This window comes from Emys orbicularis, chromosome 11 (assembly GCF_028017835.1).
Source record: "Emys orbicularis isolate rEmyOrb1 chromosome 11, rEmyOrb1.hap1, whole genome shotgun sequence".
NCBI lineage: Eukaryota > Metazoa > Chordata > Testudines > Emydidae > Emys > Emys orbicularis.
The window spans coordinates 70,831,146-70,848,886 of NC_088693.1; the positions used below are offsets into that span (position 1 = coordinate 70,831,146).

The 17,741-nt window shown below is 43.0% G+C and overlaps 1 protein-coding gene across 3 annotated transcripts in view; it reads right to left on the reverse strand.

Moving 5' to 3' along the window:
• The window catches only part of AGAP1 (ArfGAP with GTPase domain, ankyrin repeat and PH domain 1), a 634,167-nt gene that overhangs the window by 127,237 nt on the left and 489,189 nt on the right, over positions 1-17,741 (reverse strand). For 2 of the 3 annotated variants that reach the window (XM_065412923.1, XM_065412922.1), the window contains one exon: positions 12,195-12,356. In XM_065412923.1, coding sequence (XP_065268995.1) covers positions 12,195-12,356 — 162 coding nt within the window. Of the gene's footprint in view, positions 1-12,194; positions 12,357-16,488; positions 16,513-17,741 lie in introns of all 3 variants that reach the window. The other variant, XM_065412924.1, reaches the window with a different exon arrangement.

Genomic DNA, 17,741 nt, shown 5'->3' on the forward strand with positions numbered 1-17,741 from the left:
GTTAAAGTTGCCAAGTGTACCCTGATAGAACACAGACAACCCTGATCTTTTTAATTCCAACAGATAGTCAAGAATAGCTGAGAGGGGACAGTAGACAGAAGAAATATGCTGCTGGACATACCAGTGGTGAAATCTCTTCCGTTTATAAACTTAAGTAGATTGCATAGATCTTTTCCTGCTGTTTAACAACGTGCCATGAGATGAACAATTCCCAATGCGGATGAAGAGAGCAAGTGGCACCTTGAGAGAAAGAAAGTACTTAATGGATGGAAAACTGATTGCTGGGCAAACCGCAAGGCTCAGGTAAGGGTGCCAGCCTGTCTGGGTCATATTGGAGCTATTAGTGTAACCTTAGCTTTGTCTTGTCTGAGCTTATCACTTTCGACATCTGATGTATTGGGGGGGAAAGCATGAAGGCGGCCTCTTGTCCACGGAATGAGGAAATCATTCCCCAGAGAGGGAGGAACTGTTCCCATCTTGAACAGAATTGTTTGCACTTCCTGTTGGTGATGGTGGCAAAAAGGGCTATCACTGGGATTCCCCATGTCAGGAAAATGCATTTAAGAATGTGAGAGTCCAACTTCCATGTGTTATCTTGGGAGAAGTAGCTGCTGAGGTTGTTGACCATGGTGTTCAACATGCCCGGAATGTGGCTGCTGAAATTAGAATGTGATTTGTTATGTACCATTTCCATAACTTTTGGCACAAATCGAAGGGGATCCTACCCTTCCCTGCCCGTTGATATAAAATATGCAGGCTATTCCATTCATCATAATCTCCAAGTGTCTGTCCTTTATTAATGGAAGAAAGTATATACAGGAATTTCTGACTGTCCTCAGCTCTAAGAGTTTGTTGTGTAGATGAGCCTCCATTTGTCCTGTGTGGCGTATAGTCCAAATGTGCTTCCCTGCCAACAAGAGATGAATCCATCATTATGGTGACAGTACAAGCATGCTGAATGAATGGTACACCTGCAGAGACACTGTGAAGGTCCTTCCACCAGTTGAGGGAGTTCCATACTTGATGATGGACCAATACTAGCTTGTCTAGATGGGGTTTGCTCGGGCTATAAATCATCCTGAGACACTCCTGGAAACACCAAAGGGATAACCTGGCATGCTGTGTCACAAAGGTTCAAGCAGCTGTGTGTCCCAGTAGCTAAAGGAAGCTTCTTGTTGATGTCTGTGGGCTTATTTGAATTCTTGCAATCAAATTTACTAGAGTGCTGAATCTGTCCATGGGGAAGCAGGCTTTGGCTGTCACTGTGTCCAAGGAGGCTCCTATGAACTCTATCCTTTGTACTGAAGTCAATATGAACTGTTCAACATTGAGCTGGAGACCTAACTGGAGAAACAGAGACAACAACATCTTTGTGGCTGTGTAAGTAGGGTCTGAATGAGTTCTCCCTTGACATCTAGTGATGAGCTGGGGGAAGACACTCCAGGAACCGATCTTGTTTGCATAGACCTACTATGTCTACATGCTCAGCATGATTGAGCTGCTTTGCCCAAATGATCACTGTTGGCTGGTGCTGGATTGCAAATCACTTTGGTATTGGGTGCAGGGGTAATAAAGTGTTGTTACCCTGGTTGTGCGAGTAAAGGGCCACAGAACAGGACTTGGTATGCCGTGATTGAGGGTGGGTCACACTCAACTGAACTGCACTTGCTAAGCATGGGGTAGGGGTGCCAAAGACCAGTGGAGAGGAGAATGGGTGGGGACAGATATGTGCCTGGTGGTGTGTTCTCTGCCCAAAGAGTCCTAGACACCATTTGACCCTTCCCCCTCCTCTGTTAATGACAGAGCTGATTAGATTCAATTGGGAGTCTCTTGTTTTGTTACGGATCACTAGAACTGAAATCACTGATAACCAGGTCTAAGTGCTAAGTCTTAGACCTGCTGTGGGGCAGTGGTCTCCAGGGAAAGAGACTGACCAGCCTGCCCTCACAGTAAGGCTCCCCCACTAATTGCTGAAATCACCGAGAGCTGTGTTAAGTGGTGGGATCTCAAGACGCTGCAACAGAGCGACGAAGCAGCAGAGTGAATGAAGATGCAGCAGCTAACAGTGCAGCGGTGGAGTGAACAACAATGCAGGCAATGTCCAGAGGCACAGTGGCGGCGTGCACGGCGATGCAGGCAGCAGCCAACGGTGCAGCAGCAGAGTGATCAACGGTGCAGTTGACAGTGGCAGAGTAAACAATGTAGCGGTGGTGGCAGCAGGCAGCAATGCAAAGCGAACAGCCTCACCCCACCCCACCCCACACTGGAATGGGAGGCAAACTCATGCAAACGCATCTCTGAACTCCGGACAACAAACGCTGACCAAGGACAACAATTGTGAGTGGGGTGCGGTGGAGGGAGAGGGGAGTGGCATGTTAAAGGAACATTTGTTTGTCAGACTTTCACACCACAAGGTGAGAATCTGAGGCAAAGGACAGTGCCCAATATACTCTGGGGTAGGTGTTTTGCTCATGGTCACATGCCTGCGAATCACACTTGTGGCATTTCCCCAAATAAATGCTGAGTTCGTTTCCCCTGTTTATTAAAAGTTTTCTTACCTATACTCCGACTCACTGCTTGCGAGAGTGGAAGTATTGCCTCTTAGAGGTGCCCAGATGTGGTGTGTAATTTTCCCAGATTACTGGGTGGGGGATCGAGTTGGTTCTGTGTTGTATTGTTAAAAAGAACCCCTATATATTGAACCTGGCCCTTGTCGCTGCCGACTCCACCTGGTGGAAGGGTTACAGCAGAAAGAACTTCATTATAATACCGGCCTTTGATCAGCCACTCTGAGTTATGGGAAGACTATTATCCCCAGGTGACGCAGATAGGCAGCAATCACTACTAACACCTTGGGGAAAACTCTTGGGGCAGAAGAAAAGCTGAAAAGAAGAACTCGGTACTGAAAATGGTCTTGACCAATCATAAATGGAAGAAATCTCTTGTGGGAAGGGTGAATCGTGATATGAAATTACACATCTTGAAGGCCAAGGGCCAAAAATAAAACTGACAGATCCAATGATGGAATTATAGCTACCAGAGTCACCATTCTGAACTTTTGTGTTTTCACAAAGTGTTTTAGGAGTCTTAGATCTAGAACTGGTCTCCATCCTCCATTTTTTTTAGGAACAAGAAAATACTTGGAGTAAAAACCCTTCTCCCTGTGCGGAGACAGAACTGGTTGTCTCTCTCCCAAGTATACAAACAGCTGATTTCCTGTCGCAGCAAGCAATTATGACAGGGGACCAGAGGAGGGACGGGGAAGGGGAGGGGAGGTGGGTGGAGAGCTGTAAAATGGATGGAGTAACCTGATTTTATAACCTCCAACCTGAAGTAATCTACTCCCAAACAGGAGAGGTTGCTCCCAGTGGGTGAACTGGTGCAGCTGAAAAATTGCAAAGCGGGGTTGATCCAGACCCTTGATCAGACCACCCAAATTGATGCTTTGATGATGAGCATGGTTGTTGACGAAGGAGATGTAGTGGATGGTCTTTTTCTTTGAAACATAGGTCTCTTCCTAGGTGGCTTAGTGGGTCTCTGGAAACCCAAGAATTGTGAGGAGTGAGAGCTCTGTGCCAATTGAAAGTTACTAAATTTTCATTTGCTTGCAGGTGTGTAGATCCCTATAGTCCTTCAAGGTGTGTAATGACTTGCCAAATGGGTGGTCTTTAACAGTATTTTGGACCTCCCTTGGGAATCCTGTTAGCTGTAGCCAAAATACCTGTCACATAACATCCATGGAGATGGAACAAACTACCATATTATCTGCATCCAAGGAGGCACATAGTGATGAACTTTGGCTATGGTGTCCTGAAACTGCTCCCAATATTCTGCTGGAAAGTGTTCAATAAAAAGTGAATTTTGAGTAATTGGTGTGACTTTACTTTGCCATAAGTGCCTTAATTCACATTGCTAAATTGTAGGTTATAAGTTTTATGGCCAAAAATGTCAAGGAGCTTTTGGTGCTGTCTGCCACATTCATTTACAGCTTCAACCACCAAGGAGTTTGGTGCAGAGTGTGAAAATCAAAATTTGGAATCTTTGTCTGCTACTTTTTCTCAGCTTTTTTACACAAGGATTGTACCATTGCTGGGGTTTGCCATTGTTTTGGCAGGATTTAGAAGGGGTTCATTTATGGGCAGAGCCACTCTTGCAGAAGGTGACATTTGCAGAATGTCCAAGAGTTTATGTTGAGATTCTCGGAGTTCTTTTAGTGGATCTGCAATGAGTCCTCAATCCATTTCAATAGATCCTGGAACTGCCTGAAATCATTAGCCAAGGAAGGTAAAGAGGGCATCACAGCCTCACTTGGGGAAGATGAGGAGATGTTGGTTATTGGAGTAGTCTCGTTATCTACTCTGGCTTCTTGCTCCTCAGAGGTTTCCTCTTGAAAAAAGGAGGCTGAGGAGGAACAAATGGAGCAGATGACTGCCTGTTCCGACTGTCCTGATCAGAGAGGCTGGGGGCTTGCGAAAACTGTTGACAGTAGGCAACCCAAGGGTCTCAATATGGCCACTGGGGGGGAACATAAGGCATTGGAGTTGGCACCCACCGATGCTTATACCATGGAGGAGGAGCACATCTCTCACATGAATAGTCCTTCCCCCTGTAAGTCTCAGGGAGGAAGCCCCTCTGATGGTAGGTAGGGGAATCTTGGATCGAGACATGTGAAACAGATTATCTTCCTCAATGTCCAGAAGGGGAGCCCTCTCTAGCTCTGAAATTGGTAAAGAATCTGGCGGTACTGGAGAGACATGCAACTGTGGTGACCATGATAATCTCAGTATCAATATGTGCTCAGTACCCATTAAGAAGGAAAACTCTGGCTCATTGGAAACATGCAGAGTCTTGGAGTAGCTAAACTCCAGTGGTACCGGGTAAGATATTGGAGATGGGAGAGAGATCTGCTTGATGAGTCCCTTATAGATGATGTCCATGCCGATGATACTAATGGCCTCAGAGCGTGTAGCACGAGGCAGCTTAGACCTCTGAAGTACTGAGGTGGTCATCCAATCCCTGAAGGAGACTATGGGCCCTATTAGAAATTGGTCAATACAGGGAACCACACCAGAGAAGAACCCCATTACATTTCTGATACTATGCATTTTACTAAATTGTGTATCTCTAATTTAAAATGGCACTATATAAATTTGCCCTTTGGTATTAACATCCCCATCACATAGACCCTGTTCCCAGATTGCAAAATGCAATATTGCCTAAGGTCACATATTTTATATTATATATATTTCATCTGCTTTCTTCTACTTTGGAAACCAAGATACTTCTTTACATTTAGATACAGCAGGTCAATGTGTTAGGTACTTACCTCAAATTACACTGCTTGTCTTGATAAGATGTCAATTACTACACATCCTATAACATGTAATCAGTTGAGACAAATAACTTTGACCCTCTCTGTATGAAGTTTAATGAGCTATTATTTGGCACTTCCCACTTACTTATCCCCAACCTTAACTCTGGTATTATATGGATTTTCAGCAAACTGATCAGAACATCTCACAAACTCACTAGGAATCATGGCCTTCCCTGAATTTTAACCGATTTACCTAATTCACTGCGGCTGTAAAACTACGAAACAAGACTCCACTTACTAAAATAAGACAAGTTCTTCAGTAATGCCTCCACAGCTGCTCCTCCTATCCAGTGAACTTACCGTCTATCACAATTGGTATGAAAGGACTACCAAAAATGATTATTTACTTATACAAATCACAGTAATATTCCTCATTTGGATGTGGTTAATCTGGAAGACCTTTAAATTTTAAACATTAATAATGTTACTCAATTTTAGGCATTATTTTCAGCAACATAATCCAGACATGACCTTGACATCTAACAGATTTGAGCTCAAAGGTTATAAATTCTTTATTAAGTGAGCAGTTTCCCCTTGTATAGCAACAGGTCAAGACATATTTCACATCTTCTTTCTTGTGAAAAGGGAGTGATAACGCAGTGAATTGTTTGTGCTGAAGAGATTTCTGATCAGGACATCACGCTGTCCTCTGACAATGTTACAGACGACATTCTGCCAGGGCGTGGAGGGGACTCCTCCACACTTTGAAGGAATCTGAAGACTGCCCTTTCCTCTCCAATGTTAACCAAAGATCTTTAGACTCTGCATTCTGCATTTTAACCCTTTGGTGTCAGAAACTGAGGCTAACTGCTAGTGCAGTAGAAGATGATTTAGTGGTCAAACATTAAGTACCATTGCATCTACTACAAGGATGCTGAATTGTGAAGAGACAAGGTGGGTGAGTAAATATCTTTTACTGGACCAATTTCTGTTGGGCCAACAAAAGATATTACTTCACCCACTTTGTCTCTCTCATACCCTAGGACCAACACAGCTGTAACAACTCTGCAAATATACATGATATAGGAAGGTATAAGTACTTTTAGATATATAATTTCCCCCTCTTTCAATAGAAAAATTCATTCCCCTCCAATCACGCACATCTATTATTGCTCCTGTTAGAAAACTGTGTAATGGAAGAGGTCTCAGTGACATTTGCGTTGACCTCATTCATATAGAATTTCCTTGTATGCCTCATCATAGGGGTTGGTTTGTTTCTTTTAAAGCTATTCTAACTTTAATGGTACTAGCTATTATTAGTACTGTGTATCACCTGGTAAATGTGCTAACTTTATATTTATTGTATAACTTACTGTAACAGGGAATGTCTGCATTTTGCATCTTGTAGAGAGCTAAGCACGCTTAGCATTTAAATAAATAGTAGCACTTATGAATGAATATGGTATGGGAAATGCCTGGGGTCATGCGGAGCATGGAAAGGAAAGTTTAGGATAAGAAATATTACATGTAACATTTGTATTTGTTTTCTAGACCACTTCTTTTCATGTATCATGGAGGAGGGAGGGATAGCTCAGTGGTTTGAGCATTGGCCTGCTAAACCCAGGGTTGTGAGTTCAATCCTTGAGGGGGCCATTTAGGGATCTGGGGCAAAAATCTGTTTGGGGATTGGTCCTGCTTTGAGCAGGGGGTTGGGACTAGATGACCTCCTGAGGTCCCTTCCAACCCTGATATTCTATGATATATGTGAATAAATGCAGTATTTTTAGTTTTTCATATCATGACTGTACTGTACAGTATTCGATATCCCATGAATTCTGGATACTGAGTTTGAGGAGGGCATTTCCCTACTCCCCCTTTCTCTGTGAACCATTCTGGTTTGAGTGTGGGGACAAGGGGGACATAAGTGTTGAAATGTATGGGTTAATACATTCTGATAAGACAAAATCTATGTTCTTACCAGTAACTGGGGTTCTCTAAATATATTGCCTCGCACAGCCATGCATCTGGAGCCCATGATCTGGGCTGCACAGACATTAGGACCATTGAAATTAGTTAGCTCTTGGAGGGGGATTCATGTCACAGTGCATCTGTGTGTCAAAATAAAGACTCTGAAGGGAAGCATATAAAGGTCCTCCCTCTCTGCATAAGAAACCGAAGTTCTGAAGAAGTGGGGAAGAAAGAACGGTAAGGGTGAATTTGTGCAGGAAATATACTGAAATTGAAGTACTAACCACCAATCCCCCCACCCCAATACAGTAACTCCTCGCTTAATGTTGTAGTTATGTTCCTGAAAAATGCGACTTTAAGCGAAACAATGTTAAGCGAATCCAATTTCTCCATAAGAATTAATGTAAATGGGGGGAGGGGGGGGAGGGTTAGGTTCCAGGGAAATGTTTTTCACCAGACAAAAGACACACACACACACACACACACACACAGTATACGTTTTAAACAAACAATTTAATACTGGTACACAGCGATGATGATTGTGAAGCTTGGTTGAAGTGGTGAAGTGAGAGGGAGGGATATTTCCCAGGGAATGCCTTACTGATAAATGATGAACTAGCAATTGGCTGTGCCCTCAAGAATTAACTCATTGTTGTTAATGTCTACAAGGCAGCACGAATGGAGGGAGGGGAGACGGCAAGGCAGACAGAGACAGAGACACACCCCGTGTGTATGAGAGAGATGCGCATTGCACATTTAAGTACACTGACCCCACTCTAAGTACATTGCCTTTTTAAGTAGATCAGCAAGTTGAGACAGCAGCTGCTGCTAGCAAGCTCCCTCTGTCCTGAGCCCTGTCATGTCCCCGCCCTGCTCTATGGAGATGGGGCAAGTGGGGGGACAGGAGCAGGGGGGAGGGGGACACCTTGACATTAGCACCCCTCTTCCCCACCCCCGCCCCTGCAGAGCAAGCAGGAGACTCCAGGGAGCAGCTCCGAGGCAGAGGGCAAGAGCAACACATGGTAGTGGTGGGAGGGACAGCTGAACTGCCAGCAATTGATAGTCTGCTGGGCGGCTGCCGCACAGGGAACTTAGGGGAGTGGGGAGCTGATAGGAGGGCTGCCAATCCACCCTGGTTCCAAGCCCCCACCAGCCAGCTGCAACAGGCTGCTCTTTCGGCAAGCGGTGGACAAAGCAAGCGGCTGCCAAACGTTATAAGGAAGCATTGCGCAATTTAAACGAGCATGTTCTCTAATTGATCAGCAACGTAATAATAAAACAATGTTAACCGGGACAACTTTAAGTGAGGAGTTACTATATTTGCTTTCATATATCCCCACTGTTGATGATATTAAACAAGCAGCAAATTCATCCCAGGAGTAGGCAATTTCTAACACCTTCTTGTATAACTTGGACTTCATTAGCGACAAAGAGTCCTGTGGCACCTTATAGACTAACAGACGTTTTGGAGCATAAGCTTTCGTGGGTGAATACTCACTTCATCAGATGCATATTGGACTTCATTGAATTTTACAGGCAACGAGTCCAAGTATCCTGGGTGAGTTCTCCTATCGGAGGCTTTAAATCCATCCCTATTATGAAGGTGGGAGAAGGCTAAGCAAAAGGAGACCCCCTCCCCTCCTTTAGGGCATTGGATAGGAGAAATTTCTAGACAAATACTGGGAAAATCAGACCTTTGTTGAGGCTATTGAATCTGGGAAGATATTGAGTAGTAAGTCAGGCCTGAAGAGGGCACATCCGGAATCTAGCAGAAATGTGCATGATGCACCTGCTGACCCTGAGGCACAATCAAATTGTGACCACTATTGGTGACTGAGTAATTAAATAGGTTGTTCCAAATCTACAAAGTTGTCCCACAAGACACTTCTACAAAGATAAGCAAAATGAAGAATCAGCTTCATCCTGGTGAACTGAAGCCTCAGGGAGGAAGACAGAAAACAAGTCTGGTCAACCACGAATGATATCAAGCCATGAACCCGGGCTCAGATCAACTCATAATCTGGATATCTGACAATAAAGATAATCTGCCACTATGAATGAGTACAAATAGGTAGACACCCCAGATGCTGCAGCACAATCTAAACACCCTTTACAAGTAAATAGTTCAAGTGGACTACACCTCCTCCCTTTTCATCTGCTTCTGACTTTGGCATAGAGGCTGAGCAAAAAAATACCACAGATTATCTTAATTTTAGATGTAGACTGGTTTGCCCTGCAACATGCTAAAGGCCCAGAGTGTGCCACGAGGGTAGGTGTTTGGAAGAAGGGTACTGAGGGTTACTTTCTGACTCATGAGGAGGATTCTACAGGGAGCTGATCCACTTTCTAGTTGATGTTGAGGGACAAGTTTATGCTTTTGTTCTAAAAATGGCTAGATGGTGTCACATCCTAGATAGCTGAAAGTGCCAAAAGCATAAGAGAATGCCCACTTGGAAGCTAGACCAGAGACCTTACGCAGAAGTGGCAGGAACAGACAAAATGCATTGATACTTCAGGGGAGAGGCATGTAAAAGTGGCTGTCTGTGCTGGGTGCTACTTTTATGGGCAGCTGTCAAAGATACTGTAGCATCTTCTAATGCTTGACAATCACTTCTTGTCCTTTCAAATGTGCTTTAAGGCCTTCGGACAGGAGGAGGCAAGACTTGTAACTGCCCTCAAAAAGGTTGCAGGCTAGGAAGTTAAGGTCTCTTCCATGGGAAATTTGGAGGTACTTCTCTTGAACCCCGTAAGCCTGAGAGTTAATCAAACACTCCTTTTGTGTATGAGTGAAACATGTTCCCAGGCCAGACTTACCTTCAGCCATAATGAGCCAACAACAACAAACCGAGCTAAACCCAAGCTCCACAGTCTCCTAAGAAAACAATTATGACTAAGATTTGAAAAACAAGAACAGAAAAGAAAAAAAATACTCAAATTTTGGAATTGATGTGAAAAAAAAACAACCACATTTGTTGAGAGACCAGAAGTCCTGAGCTGTGTGGATATGAAGAGGACAGGGAATGAGGATGAAGGAGTCATTTACTCCTTTACAAACACTGATCTTCTCACCAACACATATGGCTCAAGTGGTTCTCGGAACTCTGGGGAATCTGTGGAGATAATATTTAACCTTTTGTCCTTCCCTTGAGAAATTAAGAGAGATTTTCAAATACCTTTGGTGCTGGCTAATCTCAATTCCCATTGAAGGCAATGGTAAAACCCCTATTAACCTCAATGGGAGCTGACTTTGAGCACTTTTGAAAAATTCCATTCTTAATCTCCTGGTGTGCAAATAAATGCAAATGTGTAAAGTGGAGTAGAAAAAGAACTCAAATAAAAAATGAAAGTCTAAAATAAAATTTGGCTTTCCATGGTCAAACTAGGGGGAGTCCAATGGTAAAGATGACATATAACATGGAGAGAAAGCAGCAGGAGCTATTATGGACAAAGCCAAGGTTTTCAACAAAGAATTCACACATGCAGCTATGGAAATAAAACATAATCCAGAGGTGATAGCACCACAACTGAGAAATTAAAGTAAATGGAAAATAAGGATGACTAAGTGCACGTCTTCACTACCCGCCCGATCGGCGGGTAGCAATCGATCTATTGGGGATCGACTTATCGCATCTAGTGAAGACGCGATAAAATCGATCCCCGATGGCTCTGCCGTCGACTCCGGAAATCCACCGCGGCAAGAGGTGGAAGCGGAGTCGACCGCGGCGCAGCTGCGGTCGACTCGCCGCCGTCCTCACAGCCAGGTAAGTCGACCTAAAATACGCAACTTCAGCTACGCTATTCACGTAGCTGAAGTTGCGTACCTTAGGTCGACCCCCCCCCCCCCAGGTAGTGTAGACCTAGCCTAAGTAGTATTTATTATGTCCCTTCACAGTTGTATACTATTATCCCATCTCTATTTTAATGTCTCCTCAGATGCCTGCAATTGTCATCCCATTTCCAGAACTTGCCCCTTTGTTCTTCAATATTGAATTAGCTAGTTTTACCCTCCAATGCTTTTCTTAACACTCCTTTTCTTCCACATTGTTATTCCACTCTCTCTCTTTTGACTCTCCCGTTTCTATGCTTCCCACTACCCTTGTTCATTTTTTTTTCTGGAGCTCATTCAGTTGAATTGTAGCATGTTTCTATTCTTCTTTTCTACAGATACAAGTAAGTTTTTATATCATATCTAGCTACTGTGTATATGTTGCTATCTCTTCAGCAGGATATTGAACTACTAGCACTGATAGCATTGAAAATATTAAGATAAAGTAAGGGAATAAAATAGCTCTTTTGGCTTTTGCTGTGTAGTTCTTAAAATGAACCCAAACATTTAACTCTCCCCTTTCCTTTATTGCTCTTAATAATGCAATCTTTCCACGAGCAGCTGAATAGTCAAACAAACAATAGCAGGCATCAAAAGCATTGACGACTGGCTCTGGAACATGGAGTGTGCTTAATAAGCAAAGATAATATAGGATTTAAGCTCTGCTTATTGGAGATGTATACATTTTAATATGATGCACTTGCTACTGAATATATGTTAACTTACTTTTGTCTTATAAAAAGGCCCAAATCTCATCTGTGCTTCCCATGATGACAGACACACATGCACATGACTAAGGAACAGGTTGGGTACATTTCTAAAAGCAAACACCATTTGATGAAACAAGATTTTAAGATCACAGAAATTTGTCTATTATGATGTCTCTTTTACCATACAGCTTTTCATGAAAAGGTTGGATTGCTGGATTTCTCTTTACATGTGTTTCTGTTCACCTTTAAAGATACAAATCTAGCAATCAAGTTAAAATAGTATCCAACAACAGAGATCCAAGACAACACTTGGAGGCTTTCAGGACAATGAAAGAACACTGGGAATCTGGACCTCCTGAGAGCATAGAAAGCTTACCTTCAGCAGTGCCTGAGATACCGTCAGCTTTAAAATTGCTAGTGCTTTTCTTCCTACGATGTTTCTTTCTGTTGGCATGAGGGGAGGGAGGAGGATCCAGTTTGGGACTTGTGGTACTGGATATACTTGGACTTGAACACACAGAATCTCCCAAACCAGTATCTGCAATTTGACACAAAGCAGACAAAAAGTGAAAAACTCTATGAATAATGCATAATTTTAAATAAATGCCTGAAAGATCCTGCCAAAATAAGAATGTTGTGAGAGATTACAGTTCTGTACTGCCTAGTAGTTATTTATATTAGGACATATTCAGATTCGTTTTAACTTACCATCCAAAGATTACAGGAAAATCCACTACTTTTTGCAAAAAATATTCACTAGCAAATTGGTTAAGGACTGATCCAACTCCCACTAAATCAATGGGAGTCTTTCCACTGACTTTAATGGGAATTCAAATGGGACATAAAGGTGGGACATTAGTTTAATAGTTCCAGGTGTTCTCCTCACCACAGAGAGCTTACTGCTACCCAAAACACTCAGTTCATACTAGGAAATCAGAAAATATATGGGAAAAGGTGTGACTGCATGCTTCCATTGAGTATTGTTCATTTGTCTTCAACAATGCTAATCAATCAGAAGAAAGATAAAAATGGTGGGGTTGGCCAAAAATAGAACAACCATTTTTCTTTTTAATGTGAATAATTATTAAAAAAAATCGAAATGTGATTTTATTAAAATATCATTTCTCCCACATAACGACAATGGGGTATCTGATTTGTGTATACTTACAGATAGCCGATCATTACAAAAAATAACATTTTCTCACTACTTTCCCACTACTGTAGTATTCTAGGATAATATACAAAGTTTTCTGAGCAATAATGATGGCAAGTAGTTTTCCCCTCCATAATTAAAGAAATCATGAGGCACAAGGTGGGTGAGGTAATATCTTTTATTGGACCAAGCTTTGTTAAAACAGAAATTGATCCAATAAAATGTATTACCTCACCTACCTTGTCTTTCCTGTCCCGGGACAACACAGCGACAACACTACAAACATAAATCAAGTCATCCCTTTTGTATTCAGCCAATCAAAGGTAAGATTACTTAAACATAGCAGCTATGCCATCTCTCATACTTTCATAAATACATTCCTATTCCTGCATGTCTATTCTATACCCCATGTTTAGGTACTGAGGGATAATGATGTGAAACAGAATGACATCTAAAAATCTCTATCATTCTTAAAGCACATGTGCTGTTGGTGGGTTATTTTATAGTATACACGCTCTTAAGGGCCAATTTCTCTGATAGGAGTTGGCAAATACAGAGAAAGGGGAAAGTCCCTCTGATCTGCTGGTTTGGCAACTCAGTACATATATGGCAGCAATACAGTATAAAAATTACATCATCACGACCATGTATTTCATATATTTTTAAAAAACCATTACCACCACCACACTGATTCAAGCCAAAAAGTGCAAGGAACCCACTAGTCACAAGTGGTAGGAATTAGGCCTTGGCTACACTCGCGGATTCACAGCGCTGCCGCGGCAGCGCTGTGAAGCGCAAGTGTAGTCGCGCCACCAGCGCTGCGAGAGCTCTCTCAAGTACTCCACCTCTCCGAGGGGAATAGCTTGCAGCGCTGCGAGGGAGCGTGCAGCGCTGCAGGCGCTGATTACACTGGCGCTTTACAGCGCTGCACTTGCTGCGCTCAGGGGGGGTGTTTTTTCACACCCCTGAGCGCAGCAAGTGCAGCGCTGTGAATTGCCAGTGTAGCCAAGGCCTTAGTAATACCACCTAGACTTGCCATACTGTCGAAGCCATGCCATTTTGGATTTTTAACTGACACTAGATTTTCATAGGTAACCTTAATTTTGGTATTTCTTAACTATTGAGTGCTTGCTTTGTAACTTTAATCTTCTTTTAACATATTTTTTGTAATGGAATATATAAATATGTCAGCAGAAAAAAATAATGTAATAATCCTTTACAGTAAATATACTATCAATTGAAATAGATATTAAAATTCCTCTCTCTTGAATAGAGAAAAATAATATAATCTGTGATTCATTATCACTGGGCCATATTCTCATGTGAAAAACTTGCAACTGGATCTATTAATGAGGACTTCTCAATTATGTGCAGTCCCACTGAAGTCCAAATTAATCCCCTTAATAAAGTCATGGGACACAGCACAGGCATGGGGCACTACACGAGAAGACCCCATTAAAGGATTGGGGCCCTCTGATTGAATGGATCAACACAATCAACAACCAATTGACATGAGATATATAATGCACAAAAAGGCAGACTATATATTTGTTATACCTAATGTTCTATTATTTTGTTAGTTTGTTGACATAATACAAAAAGAAAAATGAAAAAAGCATATTGGAAATTAGCTAATAAGCACTAAAATACTAATTCAGAGTACATCTTTTTTCCCCTTGTAAACTTGATAAAGTATCTACAAATAAGCAAAGCCAAATATGAACCTCAAAGAAAAAGTTCAAATTAAAGTATTTGCTAGCTTCCCCCCCCCCCGCCCTTTTCAGCACATCAGTCTTAAAAAAATAAAACAGGAATATCATTTAACCAGTTTTAATTATATGATGGGATACTGTGTTGAAAGAAATACTTCTACTGTACTTTTCCTCTGAATCTGTAGGTGGTTTTTTACTGAGGATATACTTCTTAAGAGTCCTTCATTCAGTCTCTGATCAAGGGTAGATAAGACTTCAGTTAAATAGCTATTAATGTTTTGGCTAAGAACAGTGTTAAATATGTATAATTATTTTTTATTTACTCAGTATAACGTCCCACACATTAAGAAAATACTCTAAAAGATTAAAGAAAATGGAACTGCTAGAATTTCTGTGTTCAAGAACAAAGATGAATTCTTTTCCATGCAGCGTTTAAAACTGCTTACACCTGATTTGAGAGAGACAAGGTGGGAAAGGTAATATCTTCTACTGTATCAGCTTCAGTGGGTAAAAAAGACAAGCTTTCGAGCTCCACAGAGCTTTGTGGTGCTCAAAAGCTGGTCTCTTTCACCAAGAGAAGTTGGTCCAATAAAAGATATTACCTTGCCCACCTTCTCTCTCATAATCAAGGACCAACACAGCCACAATAACACTGCAATACTGCTGATTTGATACTTTCATACAAAAATCAAACTAGTTTCTTAATGTTTAAAAAAAAGGTTAAGAAACACCTTATAAGAAAATATCTGATTTAATTATTGAATAAATGGTTGTTTATTAATTACACGCTTAGTCTGAAAATACTGAAAGAGCTGTGGGTGGCAAATGACACATGCATATTTCAGGGATTTTAAAAAATTCCTGTAAAAAGCCTCATTATTCCTTTTTCCACATCTGTAGGAGTATTTTTAAAGTAGGCAATTTATGATGTAACCTGAAAGAGAAGCATGGGGTACATATTCACTGTACAGTAGATCTAAGTATCTGTAAAAAGAGGTGCTTGAAGCAGGACACAGCTTTAAAGACTGTGACTTCTCCAAGCGCAAAGAAATAAGAAAATAAATTCTGGATTAGAACAAGTTGCTTCTCCTGAGAAGATTCAAAATCCATTTGGGAAGGGTCTTTTCTCTTTTCCTCTCCATTCGATACTGAGAGAAGGTGCAGCAAAAATAAAATGGATGAAAAAGATACAGATGCAAGACCAAATTAGCGAAGCAAACAGACAGATCATCACTTGTTCTGTATGTTTTCCTTTATGTTTGATGCCAGGAATGATCCGTACTTAGGACACTAAAAACATGACATTGCCAAAAAAGAAGAGACTCCTATGTTTAAATGTGACTACTCATGGTTAAGGCTGAGAGTGTCACGGAGGTCACGGATTCCGTGACTTTCCGTGACTTCTGCAACGGCTGGTGCTGGCTCAGGCAGCCCCTGGGCCAGCAGCAGCAGTTTGTGTGTGTGGGAGGGGGCTCAAAACTAGGCACAGGGGGTTGGAGGGTGCAGGGGGCGCTGCTTACCTTGGGGTGCGGGGGCTCCCACTGGCATGTCCCTGCAGCTCCTAGGCAGCGAAGGGGTTGGAGGTGGGGTGGGGGTGGCTCTGCACTGTGTGCTGCCGGTGCCCGCAGGCCCGTCCCCTCCCATTGGCTGCGGTTCCTGGTGAATGGGAGCTGCGGCAGCCGGCACTTGTGCCCCTCCGCCGCTTAGGAGCTGAAGGGACACAGAGCTGGGAAGGGAGCCCCTGCCAACCCTCCCCACCCCAGCACGAGTCCCGTGCCATGCCCCATCTCCCCCTCCCCCAGCACCAGTGCCCCCTCCCAGACCACCCCCTCCCCAGAGCGCCCGTGGCCCCCCACCCAAGTTTTAGTCACAGGTATTTTTAGTAGAAGTCATGGACAGGTCACGGGCCATGATTTTTTTGTTTACTGCCCGTGACCTGTCCATGACTTTTACTAAAAATACCCATGACTAAAATGTAGCCTTACTCATAGTACAAATCATGGTTAGTGTTCTTATGGCTGTTAATATTTGCTAATGCCTGTGTGGGTGTATTAATTACTCCTGGGGGCCTTCTGCGCCAAAAAATTAAAAACTCTGCAAATTTTGTCAAAATAAGACTACATAATAACACCAGTTTCAATTATTTTGGTAATTTATTTCAACATACCTGTCAGCAAGTATATCTGTAACAATACAGACACACACAAAAATCCACCCAGGAGTAGAGAGTTAAAGAACCCCCCATGACAACCCAGTTCCTGTTTCTCTTCTCCCCACCCCTCCCAGAGCCCAGCCAGGGGGTCAGATATCCACAACCCCTCCCCCTAAGAGCCCAACTGCAGGCCCCCCCTAGCCCAGATACCCGCACTCCCTCCCCCTCAAAGCCCAGCCTCGGTGTCCCCCCCCCCCCGCCCCAGATACCCACCCCTCCTTGCCCAGATACCCGCAACCCCCCCACCAGAGCCCAGACACCTGTCCCCTTTCTCCCACCCTAGAGCCCAGGGATCGAGAGGGAGAAACAGCCTGATGCTTGGTCCCAGGCTTGCAGTTTCCTGCGTACTGCCATCTTCTTCCCTCAGGGCATGCTGGGAACTACAGCTGCCAGGAACCGTCTACCTCCCTCCCCACAGCAGTGTCTTCTATGTGTGAGCTGGGCTCTGCCGGGTCAAGTGGCCCCTACTGGCAGCTAGCAGCACTGCAGCCCATTTCTGTGGGGGAAAGGAAATTCTGCACGCTCAATGTTAATTTCTGCAAAATTCTGCATTGTGCAGTGGTGCAGAACTCCCCCAGGAGTAACTAATGATAAGGTGATGAATAAAGTGTCCTAATTGTTCATTTTCACTTGCTTGCTGAATCGAAGATTTGCTAAAAACATCACATTGTTGAGACTGTTGAACCAACACACCGGAGAGTACGTTGAGTCTGCAAGGATTGTTTGTTTCACAATATGTCCCCCTGGGAATGTGAGGACGACTACCTGGGGGGTATGGACAGGCCTAACAGTTCTCCAGAGTTTCAGCTTTCATTTTAAAAATAGGTATCTAGTTATGATTGCAAA